The sequence below is a fragment of the Culex quinquefasciatus genome, chromosome 1 (genome assembly GCF_015732765.1).
Source record: "Culex quinquefasciatus strain JHB chromosome 1, VPISU_Cqui_1.0_pri_paternal, whole genome shotgun sequence".
Taxonomy (NCBI): domain Eukaryota; kingdom Metazoa; phylum Arthropoda; class Insecta; order Diptera; family Culicidae; genus Culex; species Culex quinquefasciatus.
The window spans coordinates 112,808,821-112,826,116 of NC_051861.1; the positions used below are offsets into that span (position 1 = coordinate 112,808,821).

The 17,296-nt window shown below is 34.8% G+C and overlaps 1 protein-coding gene across 9 annotated transcripts in view; it reads right to left on the bottom strand.

Moving 5' to 3' along the window:
* The window catches only part of LOC6050605 (histone deacetylase 4), a 128,917-nt gene that overhangs the window by 61,382 nt on the left and 50,239 nt on the right, over window positions 1–17,296 (bottom strand). The window contains exons 1-2 of one of the 9 annotated variants that reach the window (XM_038249904.1): window positions 6,900–7,083; window positions 308–714 (exon numbers count right to left, since the gene is read on the bottom strand). The exons of 5 other annotated variants lie outside the window; for them this stretch is intronic. In XM_038249904.1, the coding sequence (XP_038105832.1) occupies window positions 308–326 (19 nt within the window). In that variant the 5' untranslated portion in view covers window positions 327–714; window positions 6,900–7,083. Of the gene's footprint in view, window positions 1–307; window positions 715–6,591; window positions 6,771–6,818; window positions 7,084–17,296 lie in introns of those variants that run through there. 3 more of the 9 variants (XM_038249903.1, XM_038249905.1, XM_038249906.1) reach the window with 3 other exon arrangements.

Here is a 17,296-nt window from a genome sequence, read left to right on the forward strand (position 1 = left end):
ATTGCTGAAGACTGTTGAATTTTGTGTCAAATATTGAATCGTGTTTAATTAGAATCAGCTGATTGAATTTGATCTTGATTGTACCTATATTGGGCCTATTTTCGGTCTATTAGACGCCCTTGTTTACATTCAAAAACATTTTCTTGTCTATATTTCTTCAATTACGGTGAAACACTTTCGAATTTCAGGCTTTTCCCCAAAATTGGATCCAACACTATTACAATTTAATTTCAAACAAGGGCGTCTATGTAGAATGTCCCAATGCAGACGCCCTTGCTCACTTCAAACACTCCCAACAAAAACTCACCAAGTTTCAAAACGTGCATGGCTAGACGCAACGGCGGCAAGCATAAGGTTGGACCGGTATCTAGCCGGTGGTGTCGCTTAATCTTGCTACGACAGTTCCGACAGTTGTTCCGGCTGCGGCGTACACGAGAACCGGACGGCGCTTTGCTCAGCAGCAGTACATCACTGGGACCGTTGAACTTGGCGGCAGCTCCTCGTTTTTGCAGTTTCTTCCTCAATCTGGTATCTTGTTTTCTGTTTTCTGTTTGATAAGACTTGTTTTCTCTTCTTTTTTTTAACTTTAAATCACACTTTTTCGAACTCTTCAAACACTTTTTTGATGTTTCCAACTTCAAATGGGTTCTTTTCAATCTTCCAAAAAATCAGTATCAATCACTTTTCAACAAATCGCTTCTCACTCAGAGTGAACTAAACGTCGCACCAATGAAAAAACGAAACGAACAAATAACAATTAAGTATGACAAATCGAAAGAGGATAATGACACAGCTCTTTTCTGACTTCAGAGAGCGAGCATGGTGGTGTACGAACAACAACAAATTGACACTCTCCACAATTTGTATAAGTCACTGTTTGTGTGGTGTCCCGGCAGCAAATAAACAGAGCAAGAGCAGCCAAAGAGAGCGAATGTGGGGAAACTTCCATCACTTGCTCATACTACAGTGTTGTGTTTTGTGAGCCGTGATTGGTACTTTTCCACTTGGAACTGGTTGGATCGGTCGGTTCAAAACAGCTGGACAACTGGAGCTGAAGGTGGTTTGAGAAAAGCGATCGTTCAACCTAATTAAAGGTTATGATATTGTCAAATTCTATCCACATTTGGCAAGGTGGACAAATTGAGGGTCAGACAAATTCTATCTTCGTCTGGCAATGTAGACAAATTGGGGGTCAGATAAAATGTGTAAATTTACATGTTTTTTTTCTATGTGAATGCATAGTTCCCATATAAATTTAGGTAAAATTACATTCAATAAGAGGTGTATAAAACTTTAAAGTTTTATAGTACATATTATAAATGTGTAATTTTACCACTTAAATGGTTCAAATTTACCTTGTTTCCAGTGTGAAACCACTTTTCAGTCAAAATCTAAGTAATATTACATCATAAAGAAGGTAATATTAAACCTTAAAAATTAACACCTTCCAGAATTACCAAAAAAAAACAAGGTCAAGCAGGGCGAATTGAAATTTAAAATTTGTACACATATTTCTTTTATGTAATTTCACGTAAGTTTATGTGTAAACAATCTATTTCATATTCAATAAACACTAAAATTTAATTCCATCGATTTAAAGCAGTTTCCGATGTAAAATTACACATTTTATCTGCAGTGGAATCTCTCAATAAAAAAATACATCCGACAGTATGTAAAAAGTTAGATTTCAATGTTGTTAAGGTTGAACATTACCCCGATTGCGATGTAATTTTATATCAATTTAAGCAGAGTAAGTAAAATTACAAATTTTTCTGACAAAAAAAAACTGTCAACATTCCCAGACGTGAATTTTCAGCTTGATGCATTTTTTTACAAAAAAATTGAGGTGAAATTACATGGAAAAGGTAAATTTTCACCTTCAAATATTCACCAAACCATTTTTTACCTCTTTTCTGTGTTTTGAATTAAACGTTTTTTACTCTTTCGAATCATTAACACTTTGCTGTTCCTATGTAGATTCTTAAAAGTAATACTGAAATACCGATACTGATACCGATACTTACACTGAAATTAAAATCAGGTTTTCATTAAAGTATAGCAAAATTAATTTTATTAGGGTGAAACCATCTTTTACATTTGAAAAATGTGTAATGTTACATCTAAAAATATGTAAACCTACCGCTTGTTTAGTGTTTTGTCATTTTCTAAGTCTAAATTGAGGTAATGTTACATCATGAAAGATGTAAAGTTACACCTACAAATGTGGCAGAAAGAGTAGAGCAATTCCATCTCAAATCAGGAATTTTTCTGGTACTTTTGTACCCGACCCTCTTCGATTTCAATGAAACTTTGTAGACATGTTATCCTAGGCCTATATAAGCCATTTTTGTGTATACGGAGCCAATTGTACTCGAACATAACATTTGAGAAGGGCGTAAGTTATTTAGATATTTCTGTATTCTGTAATTTAAAAATGACTGTAACTCGAAGGCGTTGCATCGTACCAAAAAGTGGTCACAGACAAACTTGTAGGAAATTGGACGGGCTTTCTGAAAAAAATACACTGAAAGAAAAATACACGCCACTTCTATGGGATTTTTCAATTTTTATGTTTAAAAGTTAATTTTTAAGGTGAAGTCACGATTTTTTTTCGTTCAAAATTTTTGAGGAAATAGCCTAAAATGTGACAAAAAGACTCACGAAAAATGCAGGATGGTATGTCTCTCCTAAAAAAATACAAAAATCATTTACTAAAATTGTTTTTTTGAAAAGTGGTCTAAACGTCAAAATTTTCAAAATCCGAGTACGGGAATCGATTCTCCAGACAATTTTACATAAAAGTCTCCAGATTGACCATTGTCCCAAGTCCAATCCTTGCGAAGTTACAGCGGTTTTAAAAATAAAAATGTTGAAAAAACAGCTTTTTTGGTGGTTTTTCTCATTTTCTGTATGACAAACTTGATTTTTCAGTCTCGAAAATATTTTTACCGGAAAGCTCGTTCAATTTCCCATAAGTTTGCCTTTGACAGCTTTTCAATTTGACTCGTTTTAATATTTACGTAGGATGATTTACCTTCCAGATTTCTACCACACTGAAAAAAATATTCTGTGTTCAGTTATGTGCAATGTAATTAAGCTTATATCTGTAAGCCCATGCATCCAATTGAAAAGTTGTCAAAGGCAAACTTATGGGAAATTGGACGAGCTTTCCGGTAAAAATATTTTCGAGACTGAAAAATCAAGTCTGTCATATAGAAAATGCAAAAAACCACCAAAAAAGCTGTTTTTTCAACATTTTTATTTTTAAAACCGCTGTAACTTCGCAAGGATTGGACTTGGGACAATGGTCAATGTGGAGACTTTTATGTAAAATTGTCTGGAGAATCGATTCCCACTATCGGTTTTTGAAAATTTTGACGTTTAGACCACTTTTCAAAAAAAACAAGTTTAGTAAATGATTTTTGTATTTTTTTAGGAGAGACATACCATCCTACATTTTTCGTGAGTCTTTTTGTCACATTTTAGGCTATTTCCTTAAAAATTTTGAACGAAAAAAAATCGTGACTTCACCTTAAAAATTAACTTTTAAGCATAAACATTGAAAAATCCCATAGAAGTGGCGTGTATTTTTCTTTCAGTGTATTTTTTTCAGAAAGCCCGTCCAATTTCCTACAAGTTTGTCTTTGACCACTTTTCGTCACGATGCAACGCCTTCGAGTTACAGTCATTTTTAAATTACAGAATACAGAAATATCTAAATAGCTTACGCCCTTCTCAAATGTTATTTTCGAGTACAATTGGCTCCGTATACACAAAAATGGCTTATATAGGCCTAGGATAACATGTCTACAAAGTTTCATTGAAATCGGAGAGGGTCGGGTACAAAAGTACCAGAAAAATTCCATGATTTGAGATGGAATTGCTCAGTATAAGAAAAAAATAATGGTGGTAATATAACACCTGGAAATGGTGATTTTGTATCAATTTTTATTGACAATGTGTAATTTTACATCAGACTGGTGAAATTTTCATCAGTTTCTGTTGAATTTAAAAGTTCTACACATTATTTAGGTCAAATTATTCAAAATATAGGTTATTTTCCATCAACCAAACACAATAAAAAAAAATTTGGAAGGTGTAGTTTTGGAGGTTGAATATTTCTTCTTTTATGATGTAATTTTACATAATTTAGACTGAAAAAGTGTCATAACACCTGAAAAGTTGTAAAATTACACATTTTCGGAGGAATTTTTATTTCTGACATAAAGGATGTACGCCTTCTTAAATGTAATATTACCATGATTTTATACTGTGCATTTTCACTCATAAAAAACTGTTTTTTGCTGTGTATTTTCATATTTTTTTGGTTCCTGTTTCCTATAAAAACTTTTAAGACGTTCAGATAATTTCAAAGTTTTTTGCAAACTTGCTAAAAAATAATACAAACAACATTGCAGTCATCGAAAAAAAAAACAGTGTAGTTTTACCCCCAAAACAGTGTAAAATTGCATCAGCGTTCTGCAATCGTCATCATTTTATTGGTAAATACATTCTTAAATTCCAAGATTTGGATAAAATTACATTTAAAAAATGCAATGTAACGTTCACAGAGCAGATAAAAACGATTTTTTGTTCCAACAATTCCTAAATTATTTATAATTTAAGGATTCCATACATCGGTTTGCTATTGATTTACTAGTCAGTTTTGGAAGCTTCAAAATTTCATAGAAATAAAAGGGCATTTAGATATAAAAACTATTTATTTTCTCCGGTGATTTTTTACTAAATGAAAAGAATTGTTATACAGAACAGAAAATCTAAAATAAATATTTTTCAAACACAAGTTTCTTTTAAAATTAAGACCTTTTGTTGTCAAAAGCAAAATTTGTTTTGAAAATTTATTCAGTTTGCCAAAAGTTCAATTGTCGATGATTGAAAAACGTGATGGTTTAATATTACATCAAGTTTCATGTAATTTCACCACAATTTATGTAGAATAAGTGAAATTACACATAAAAATGTAAAATTACACATAGTTAGAGGTAATATTACACATTTTTTCTGCCACTCCCAGATGTATTATTCCAAAGATGTTTTATGCTGAAGAAAAAATTCGAAAATATTTCTGTGACTTTCTGATTGCTTAGATTTTTTTAAAACTTGTAGATTTCTTTAAAAAAATGAATTTCAGAAAAAAAAGAAAAAAAAATTTGAAATTCTTCGATATTATTGAAAAAGAATAAGATGAATAAATCATCATTCTTTGAACTTCTTTTTTTGACATTTAACATGGAAAGTTTTTTTGTAAACATTGGAGTTTTCAAAAACAATTAATGATAATGGTTGCATTCTTTCAAAATAAAAAAAAATGCTGACAAATAATGTTTAAATAATAAATCGCAACATATTTTGCTAGAATTCGTCGATATAAACTTCACATTTTCTAACAAATTCCCAACCATGACTAGATTTGCTTGATTTGATAATACTTAATGTTAATGGTCGTAACGTTTACTAAGAGCGTATCCTAGACTATTTACTCTTCCCAAAAACATAAAACTCAAGGCGAAGCTCACTTGGGAATACCGAGGATATTACTACTTTGAATTTTTTAAGACTTAATTTTAATAGTGATTAAAACTAAAAATGATTCAGTCTTTTTCTTTTGAAAATATTTTTGCTAAATTTACTAAACACTATTTTGATCAATAAACAAGTCATTTGACATTAGTTTCCTACGACAAATTCCACCAAACTAATTAATTCACAAATTAGAGCCACTCCACAGCACTGTTTTGATTATCAACCAAACAAACTGGTTCCAGCGTTTTCTGTCTGGTGTCTGATCCAAGTTCCACATTTAAAGCGAAATTCCATCTCCCTCTCTTTGGCTCCTCTCTCTTCTTGTTTTCCTTCTTCAAAAACTGACGCACAGACTCCCCCCAGAGCGCACAACTGTTTTTACAACTTGTTGGTCTCTCTCTCCCGTGGCTTGCTTTGCGAGATGTTTATCTTTTCACAATTCGCGAAACATGCCAAAATCCGGTTTGCTTTGATCACTTCTCGAGTTTTTTTATATTCCTTTTTTTTAATTTGCTTTCCGTGTCTGGTCTTCATAAGACGAGCATTGCTGGCCCGATTTTTGCTTTGTTTTATTTATTTTGGTTGATTATTTCACCTCTTCCTTTTATCGCACTCGCGCAGGTTGAGAAATTTTGGCAATTTATTTCCTGGAGCGAAAACAAATAAAAAATCACACATGAAAGCACCGTGATTCACACCTTGGCAGGAAAATAAAAACAACGCTGAGCAATTAACACAAATGCCGTAATTTTGCTTGTATTAATTTTAGCGTGTAATCAGTAAGCTTCTTTTTTTTTCTTCGCAAAATTATCTCTTCCTTAGCTTCGCAAAATCACTCGCGATTGAGCTCTCCTCCACACTTCCGGTTTCTTATCACGAGCGAAAATTTCACTCTCGCAAAATTTCACTCGCGAAAATCGCACTCATCCAATCTGTCAAACAAAGTAGTGTGCGGCACTGCACGCGCTGCGCAACACTTTACTCTTCACTCTCTTTCTTCCGTTAAATTGCCTGAAAGTCGCAGAAAGTTGCGTGTGACACGCTCACCTAATCAGCAAGCGAACAACTCTCCTGCTCTCCTTCTTATGCTTCGCCCTCGACCCCCAAAACGCTACGCTCTCATCGCCGCCTTCTACGATGATTTTTCTTCACCCTCTCTCCTCTTTCGCCACACGTTCGCTTTTGTTTTTTTTTGTGTTTTTCATGTCGCGAATCGCGACGCAAAAACAATCCAAATTTTTTTGAAAACCAATAAAAAGAAATATCGCACTCACAAGCTGATAATAGCTCCGTTTACTCTTTCGCTCTTCTTTTTCCTCTTCCCAAACCAAACAAAAAAACAACAAAGTATTCACTTTTTTTTTTATTATTCTGTAATTAACAGCAGACGAACCCCCGCGGGGGTGGTTGCGGTGGTGGGGAAGAGTCTAGGCTGGGAGTGGCCAGCCAAAGAAGCAACACAACACACACGTTTTCAACGGCCGCGCTGGCAAGAAACACGTCTGCTCTGGACGAACGAACTCTCGAGACTGACACGACGACGACGAAGCAGGCGGCGAGCGAACCGAAAATCGCGGCGCGAACGGTGCTTTGTGTGTGAGTGTGAGTGGGGTGTTGGGGAAAAACCCGAAGACGATGGGGTGGGTCAATACATGGGTAAATCGGTTGTGTTAGTGTGGGTTGGGGGATGAGTGGGAGCGAAACGTGGGGAGAGGATGAAAATGGGAGGAAAAACGGCGGGCATAGAATGTAATGTACGAACATTAGTAATTTCTGAGGCTGAATTTGTTTGGATTTGCCTTGATGCAGTCGGAGAACATGAAGAACTCGTGATTGATCTCTAGAATTTCGCAATTTTCAATATTGTTGCATTTACAAGAAAACTTTGTCCATGCATTTCCTACATAAAAAAAAAACTTTGTTAAGAAAATGTACTCTGATACATTGGGAAAAAATTTACAATATTAAAAAAAAAAAATTTCGATCAGAATAAAAATTCAACTTACTCTGAAAATAAAGAAAAATAAGACAAAATTTAAACCATATACAGAAAAAAAATTATGGTAATATTTGTCAGGAAATGGTGACAGATTTTATGTCCAAAAATAAGTGTATATTACATGAGGAACTGGTGAATTTTTATTATTTTCGGGTAAATTTTCATCAGGTTCACATTTTTACACATTTTTTAGGTCAAATTGCTAAAAAAAGAGATAATATTTTTGCAACCAATTTTTCAACCTCCCAAATTCATTTTTTTGTTGTGTTCTTTAACCTTAAAAATACTCAAGGCTGAAAAACATTTAAAGTTTTTTTTGTGCCACGGAAAGGGTTACATAATTTTTATTAAAATTTAATATTTATTAATTATTTATATATAACAGTCCAGACTCGATTATCCGAAGTTTCCATTATCCGAAGTTCGATTATCCGAAGGTTTGTAAGACTTGGATAAGTTTTCTATAATTATATTTTAGATTATAAAAATCGGACAAATTGAATAAAAATAATTTTCTACGTGTATTTCTCAAATGACCTTAATATTTCAACTGAAAACAGCGTGGTAATTGTCGAGCTATGTTTCTATGTTAAAAATTGATTAATTTTTCAAATTTCCAAAATATTTCAAAATCATTCATTTTATTTTAGAAGAAATAGAACACCTATCATCGGCTGAAAAACATACATCACATGAATACTATTTTATTAATAAAATCAATAGTACCTAAATTTAACCTTCCAATTGCAATAACTTTGACCTTAATCTGCTTATTACTGGAAACAGTGTACTTTTTAAAAAATGTGTAAAGTAATTTCCGATTGCAAATTTAAAATTTTGTTTGACCGTTTCTTTGTTTTTTAAAAAGGTCACTTTATTTTTAAAAATGCTTCTATTCCAGGGTGGCCACCAGATTTCGATTTTCAATTTCCCGGTTTTTTCCCGGTTTTCTCCCGAGCCCAGAAGGAATTTTCCGAAATGTTTTTAAACCAAACTACAATGTTTTTTTAGGCTAACGTTAGTACCAAAATACTTTTTGAACGCATACATTTGGTTCAATGTTTGAATTCCTCAAGAAAGCTTTCAAATCTTGAGTAAAAATTAAGTAAGTTGTAAACGAAGCCGTTTTTATCTGTTTCAAATCCAAACATCTAATTTCCATAATGATTGGGATTTTTCATCATCATACATGTAGATTGTATAACCTCAAAATAAAAAAATCGTTTTATTTTTTAGAATGAGATTAATTGTTACTACAATTTATTAATTTTAAAGAAAAGAATTGCAAAAATAAATTGTTATCAACATTTCCGAAAAATCAGAGGCAAAAAATATTTTTCAAAAAACATCAAAATTTCAATTGAAATTTAAGTGCAACCAGCTGAAATCAATATAAAATGCATTCCCTTGCGTTTGGAATAATTTTTAAGCATGTTTGGGTTAATTTAATGATCTTTTATTTTTTTTTTTAAATTTTGCACCTTTAGTTTTTTTTGTCAAATCTTACATTTTTTGAAGACAAAACAAATAAACTAGTGTAAAATGTATTTGAACACTTTTTGCATTCAAATGTTGAGACAATGGATTGTTCCCCCACTTGACCCCGGCCAGAGCCGAGGGACAAAAACTTTGAAAAATATTAGCATCGGCCTTATTTTCAACATGATCTCAATTTTTGTGTTGATTTAGTAACCACCTAAAAGTGATTGCCTGTATTTCAAGTGACTTTTTTGTAGCAGAATTCTAAATATTTTGTATTTTTAAAATATCTGAAAATTTGACATAAATTTCAAACGACATTTAAAAAAACTTTGCAAAAAAAAATTCATTGCAAGTTGTCCTTAATAATTTGTCTGGCTGAGAATCTCAAATATTATCAAATAAAATAATATTTACAAACAGAAACTCCATGATATTATTATTTTTAAGTTGAAATATATTATAATTCAACGGTTCTCAACCTTTTCTAGGCTAGGTACCCTTTTTCGTGTTACTTAAGCTGCTGGTACCCCCTAGCGTTCATACATGATATTTTCGTTTGCATGAGATTTTTTTACATTCCAATTCACGAAGAAAGAAAGAATTTTGAAGTATTAAAAATGTCGTAAATCTTGTTTCTAGAGTTGTTTAAAAATATGTACTGGATAGGCCACACAACGTCCATGTACATTTCTCGGGTGAGTTTTCAAAAAGCCGTAAGAGCCATCGTGACCTCTGACACTAATTTTCGTTTTTCTCCAAAATTAAACAAAATTTCATTTATTTTTAGTTTGGGGCACTTGAAAGACGTGGAGATGAACAATCTCAAGCATTTTTGAAATTGGATTTTCGTAAGTAGGTCGAATACAGATGCAAAAAGAACTTTGTTTACCAATGGCTCTTACGGCTTTTTGAAAACTAATCCGAGATTTCTTCAAATCAGTTTTCTTAATAAAGCTTCAAAATAAAATGTTGTACCCTGTTTTTCTTTAAAACTATCTACTGAAAATGCCTTTAAATTTGGAGAAATTCTTTTTGTAAATTAAATTTTCGTTGTCTTTTTCATTTTTACAAACATCCCCCATATTTTTTTAAATTTTATTTTTATGTAAATTAAAATTTTGTAAATAGTATTTTTTTGAAGTTGTAGCTATTTTCAATTGAAAAATTATTTAATAAAATTCTTTTCTGCTTTCTTTTTTGAACATTTTTGATCCATTCTTTTGTTGCTAAGATACAGGCCAAGAAAAATGTTTTAAAATAGTGTAATTTGTGTGACAATTTGAAGGAAATGTCTTGATCTTTAAATTTAGAGAGATATTTACTGTAATGTTGTTTTCGTACCATGAGATCCATAATTTCTACTTACAAAAAATCCTAATTTTTATGTTATGCAAAACTAATATTTTAGCAAAGAAAGGTCGAATTGAAAGTATCCAAATCATGAAACATAAGATTATTTTTACCAACATGGTAGTAAATGGTAGTTGGCACAATATACAAATTTGAAACAAATATTTGTAGAAAAAAAACAAAAAAAAAACGGTGCAAAAAAATTTCAAAAAATTTCTAAACGAATGCAAATTATATATTTATCATTCAAATATTTTTTAAACATTTTCTGATTGGTCAAAAACAATTCGCACGTAATTCATTGCACCTTAAGCATGGTTGTTATTTTTTGCTTCAAAGCAATTTGTTTTTTTTTTCTCTCAAATATTTTGTTCGGGACAAATGTCCGCCATTGCGGGGTTTGTCCTCCGGACCCCCTGAGACCGCTCGTGGTACCCCCAGGGGTACATGTACCCCAGGTTGAGAATCGCTGGTAGAGGAAACATTTTGCTTTATTAAAAAAAAATCGCCATGTAAAAATATAACAGGATACAACAGAAAAAGAAACATCCATAACCAAGAAGCATGAGTCTATTACACAAATTCAAACATAGTTTTTGCGAATTCTTCATTTAGAATAACAGGAATAATATTCTAATTGAGAAAAGAACATATTGAATAATTTAAAGAGGCTTTTGTCAAATTTTAACTAAACTTAAAATATTTTCCCGGTTTGTCAGTCGAATTCCCGAGTTTTTCCCGGTTTTCTCCCGGTGGATAAAAATCCCGGTTTTTTCCCGGTTTTCCCGGTTTTTTCCCGAGGTGGCCACCCTGTTCTATTCGGTACCTGTTTTTGCACCATCCTAAAATTTAATGCAAAAGAAAATATTTTGACTATCAAACTCCGCTTTGTAAGCGGAAGGTCGATGGCTTGAATCCCATCTGGCGAGGCAAAAGGGGAAGGTGGCGGTCGAGGGGGGATTTCGGCTGCTGCGGGAATTGACTTTGTCAAGTCCCAAGCCTCCCCAAAACCCATCCCATCCAATCTCTCGGACGATCTGTTGGCGACTGAGTCTGAGCGTTGAAGAACTCTGTAACAATACGCAGAGAAGAGCTTCAAATGCTACTTTCGACTCGGTCACATGCTCTCAGGCAAAATTCGAGCTGAAGATTGGGCTATATGATCGGTAACGATCTCTAGATGGGTCAAAAATAAACGAGGTTTCCCCTCAATCTCGCTCATCTCCACGTCCTCGGATCGGTCTCTCGTGCTCGTGTGGCATGATATTGGGGGATTGGTCTGGGGAATGAGAGGGGGCAACTGCTCGAATAATTCGTCAAAATACTGTCTCGCTCAAACAATAGCGCTACGGAAGACGATCGTTCGGCAGGCTGTAACAGCAGCAAAACAGAAAACCTGAGAACAGATCATACTACAATAGATACGCAAGTGTCGCAGTGGTCCGTGTCTGTTCACAGTAAAAAAAAAATCAAACTTTTACTGATAAAAAATCAAATGAAAAATGGGATTTTTTTTCCGTGCACCTAATTTTATCTGAAAAGACTTAATCATAAACTACAACTTTGCCGAAGACACCAAATTGATCAGAAAATTTTGTATTTCCGGCCCGCAAATTATATGGTACCATGTATGTTGAAACTAGCGATGCAAAATGGCTTATTTTAGAATAGGGAATTTATGGACAAAGCTTAAAAACTCTGGCCAAAGCCGAGGGGGGGGGTAGCAAACAAATAAAAAAAAAAGTATAAAAATTGAAACAACAAGCCATGGTTTTTTACATTTCAACGAAAAAAGTGTTTGAAAATCTCGACTTTTTTATTAGGTCCTATTATCATTAGACAATAGCTTATTAGACCTTTAAAAAAAAACTCTGGAAATGCATTTTACACCTGCCCAGATGTTTTGCAATCTTAAGTTTTCAAAATATCAAAGCATTGGCAAAACTATTTTTATTGTCGAAAAAAACCTTTTTGCAGTACTGTACAACGGAATTTGACAAAAAAAAATATGCTAAATATGATTTTAAACGCAGGAAAATGCATTTCAAATTATTTCCAGTTCATTAGACTTCTTTTCCCATAAAAAAAAAAATTTAAGTTTTTTGAAAAAATATTTTTTTTGCCCCCTGATTCTTCGGACCGATTTTTAAGGGCGACGAAACTTCAAAAAATATTTGCAACGGCCTTACTAAAATTATAAAATATTATTAGAAAAATACTGAACAGTAGCGTGGTTCACGTTTCTATGAAAAAGACAAAAGTTGTTATTTTGTCTTGCATCAACCGGAATTTCGTTCTTTTATGTCCCCAGAAGCACTCCTGAAAATTTGAGCCCATTTGGTAAGGTCTAGGAGCTCCAGTTTTAATTTGAAATTTATGTGGGATTTTGATTTATTTTCCATGGGAAACTATCTCTTTTTACATTGTATTAGGATTTTTTTTTTATAAATCGATGAAATGACTTGATTCTTATAGTAGGAGATAGGTTTTGAACTGGGGAACAACTTTGTAGAACACACCAACTTGCTTGGTCTTGACCCTTTAAAGATACAGATACTTTTAGATGGTGGCTGGCCCCTTCAAAAGCCACCATCTAAAAGTATCTGTATCTTTAAAGGGTCACTTCCTAGCTTGTTGGTATGTTCTACAAAGTTGTTCCCCAGTTCAAAACCTATCTCCTACTATAAGAATCAAGTCATTTCATCGATTTATAAAAAATCCTAATACAATGTAAAAGATAGTTTCCCATGGAAAATAAATCAAAATCCCATATAAATTTCAAATTAAAACTGGAGCTCCTAGACCTTACCAAATGGGCTCAAATTTTCAGGAGTGCTTCTGGGGACATAAAAGAACGAAATTCCGGTTGATGCAAGACAAAATAACAACTTTTGTCTTTTTCATAGAAACGTGAACCACGCTACTGAACAGTGATGAAAACTATTTAAAATTTTCCACGTCAAAAATTGCAAAATTGACTTTTTTCGATTCTGAAAATACTTTGAAAGAAAAAGGGTCTAAAAATCTAAAAAAAAAACAAATCAAAAAGCCATAAAACTTTATTTAAAATAAAACCTTTTGAAGAAATAAAAAAAGTGTTACCCAATCTGTATTAATTTTTCATCTGACGATTTCTCAATAACTAGCAATGTCATAACAGTAGAAAAAAATTAAGTCAAGCTAGATTATAGAAATGATTCAAAATTGTCCATTTCCACTTTTTTCAATTATTATTATTAAATTCGAATTTGGTTAAAATCAGGAATATTACAAATAACAGCTTGCAAAACAAGATTTGGATTGAAAGTTTAATTTAGGTTTTTAAATTAAAAAAAAAAAAACATTTTTAAATTAACGTCCTCAACTTAGAATTTTAGCATCGGCCAGAGGTAACAAGATAGAATGTATGTTTCAGAAAAGTTAAGGTGGTAGTAGTTAAAAATTTTATGAGTGTGTTTAACCAGTCCAATAGCCAGTCCAGACCGGCTGTAAAATTATGAGAAATATAGCGAAATTAAAAAAAAATAGAAGCGAGTCGGAAACATGGAGAATATATCGTGCTTGCCATTTCATTAGGGCACATAACTTATGTAAACTGTCATTCGAGTGAAAGGGATACACTATTGTTTACAAAAGTTATGTGCCCTTTTGAAATGTTAGGCTCAGTTAATAAATTTGGAGATTTTTTGGAAGATTCTTGATCTCACTAAAACAATCAAACTTACGGAATTTTGATGTACCGCTATGCAGTTTTGGTCTAAAACAAAAAAATGCTGTGCCAAATCTGTTTTAAACTTTTTTAAATGTAGCTTTAAAAGCAAATCCAATCTAATGGTATCGGTGGATAAAGCGAATCTTTTGTGTGAAAAATGTCAGTAGACAGAAAGAGACAAAATCCCGAAGAGTAAAAAGAGAGCCAGCTAGAACATAGCAGCCAAGTAGCGACACCTACAAACTTGCAAATTTCCCTCATTATCAAGGTGTGAGAAACGCGCCACCGCGTCAAGAAGATTGATGGTGAGCGGTGGCCAAATGTCAAATTTGTTAAAGGTAAATCTTCTAAATTTCTAATTTCTAATGATCAAAATTACTGTCGGCAAAGTTTCGCGAGATCGCGCAAAACAACCACCACCATCAAGAGAAAAGAAGGAAAAACACACCAATCCAGCAGCCACTACCGTTCTTCAACCAGGTGGTCTACGAGCGAGCGAGAGCGAGAAAACGAGAGAGCGAGAGGGGAAGCTGTTTTCGATCATCTGTCAGTTTTCTCAACGCACGCTTATCGCGCGGATTTGCTGTGTTGGTTGCTTGTGTAGAAAACAGAACTTTTTACGATTATTTTTTTTTTCGCGTCATCATCAAAACTGCTCTTTCTGCACGGTATTTTTCTCTCCGTGTATTGGTAAGCGCAATATACTGAGAAAAAACACGTGTATGTGATTTTACCATTTTTTCCTCTCTCTGTTATCGATGGTTGATTTGCCGTTTTTTATTGCGTTCGTTTTTAGTTTATAAATAAAAGATTGACTCTGTTTTTTTTGCGTCTGAATTGTATTCTACTACAAGCTTTGCACCAATACTACCGTTTTGACAGGCGGGATTCACCCTTGGGGTCATTGGGGATCCCTTTTTGTGCGCTGCAAGTTGGAATTTGTACCTTCAAGTGATAAGATGTTCAAGAAATGAGTCTTTATAAATTAGTCTGTTTTTGCACAGAGGGATCTACACTTGCAGACTTTGGCTTCCAGTGACGGCTAGATGTTGATTCAGTTTGACGCGTTTCAGCTTTTTTTGCAGTTTGTTGCTACCCGGAATGTTTGGCTTTGTTTACGTTCCTTTTTGATCGATTAAAATTGTTTTGCTTGATTTTCAGTAGGGCGTAACTTAAGAAATAAACAAACGGCTTATCATTAAAAATGTTTTTGTTTACATGCGAAGTTACGCCCTTTTGAATGTTATTATAGCACAAAATTTATAGGCAACAACAACCTCCTGTCAAAATTGTTCATTTTTCCTCTTTCGAAACGATCCGTCAAGGAGTATCGTTCCGGAACAACGCAATGTGATGCATTATTTAACTGTTTACAAAAGTGTTTTAAGCACCTATCAGCAGCACCACCCAAATCCAGTATCTGTTGGTTCCCCGCAGAACTGCTCTAGATTACACCTGATAGCAAAAACACCCGTACAGAAAAGAGCCATATTTCATCGCCAAGTTGGCACTAATAAAGTTGATTACCAGCGAAGTTTAACCTCAAAAAATGACTTTGTTTGTTGACGCCGCCTGTCGGGCCGACAGTTTGCACATTCCGCTCCACACTAAACTGTCAAAAGTTGAGCTTTTTTAGCTGGCGCACGCTTGCAAAAGCGAGCTGTCAAAATGTTCCGCCTGCTTGAAGCAGCGTGATTCACCACCGCCGGTGGTGAAATTCGTGACAGATCCCAAAAGGGGTTGTCAACATAGCCAAATTAGCGATTAACCCCGTTGAGTTGTCAACAAACGCCAACAAAGAAACGCACAGCATTCGTTTTGTTATTGTTGTTGTTTTCGATGGTGTTCGCTTTTGTTGTTGTTGTTGTTGTTGTTGTCATTATGTTCGATGGAGCGTTTACGACAACACTACTCGTGTGTCTGACAACTTGGGGGGGTGGCGTTCGGAAGTCACGCAAGAGGAGGAGGAGTAGGCCGCATTCTAAAAATAGCAAACTGCGCTGTGTCTGTTTGCGCACTTGTTGTCATTATTTAAATATATCGCACACACAGAAGCGGGCCCGCGTCGTCGATCCAAGTGTGCGGTGCACACATCCGCAAGAAAGAGGGGCGTTTAGTAGTGTGCGTTGCGTTTAGTAGGCTAGGGCTACCCAACCGCGCTCTTTGTTTACGTTTTGCGCGGCTGGCAGTGTTGCCAGTGTTGGTAACCCTAAACCGTGCGAGCGGAACCATCTGGTTCGGCAGGACCTGCCAAGCAGCTGGAAGGTCAGGGACGGACAAAGGGCTGGTCCTGCTGGCCGAGAGAGAGAGCGAGTAGGTGAAACAGTTATTCGCCACATAACCTGTTCCGATTGCCAGCCAGAGGTATTGGTGGTAGTGGTAGCAATGTCGTGTCAAGAACCCGAACGACGACGAACAAAAAGCAAGCGAAAATTGGCATTCGCGACGACGAAGACGACGACAACATCGGAAACTATTTTTATTTGTTGACGTTACCGCACCGCGCGCGTTCGTGCGGTTGACATTAGCCAGGCCAAATTCAAGTTCAAACCCGAACTTCTCCAGCAACTGGAGCGATCAAAGTAGACGACGACGAAGCGGAACCTGACCCGTCGTCGTAGCAGGCCGCGATTCTGTTCTAAAATTAGAACGGCACAGCGAAGTCTCGGTTCTTGTCAAGAATCCCCGCTGAGCTGTCACGTTGCACCGCGAATCCCAACTACGAAGCCGTGCAAACTGTCACAACGTGGTTAGGATTCCAAGTGCAGCGGCCAACTTGGACGCTCGAATCCCGAAACCAAAAATAAACCCCGCACCTCGCACGGCACCCTTCGGGGAAGATCCGCGGTAATGTTTTGGGGCGTTGTTCTATTTCGGGCGCCGCGCGCCGTTTTCTGTGCTAAGTTTAGAATCGGGCCGAAACCTCAAAATTTTCACTCTCCGCTCCCCGTCCCAAAGTTTTTCCTTATTTACTGACAGCGCTTTCATTGTGTGCGTAGTTGTTATGTGTCATTCGGGGAGATGCATTTCGCGGTGCGGCGAGCGCAGAAGGAAACTTGCACAAAGTTTTAACGAAACGCGCAATATCGAGTGACAATAGCAATAAAAATTACATTTTTTTTTATGTTGTAATTCAATAATCATAGAAATAAAAAATATTTAATAATTTAATAATTTAATAATTTAATAATTTAATAATTTAATAATTT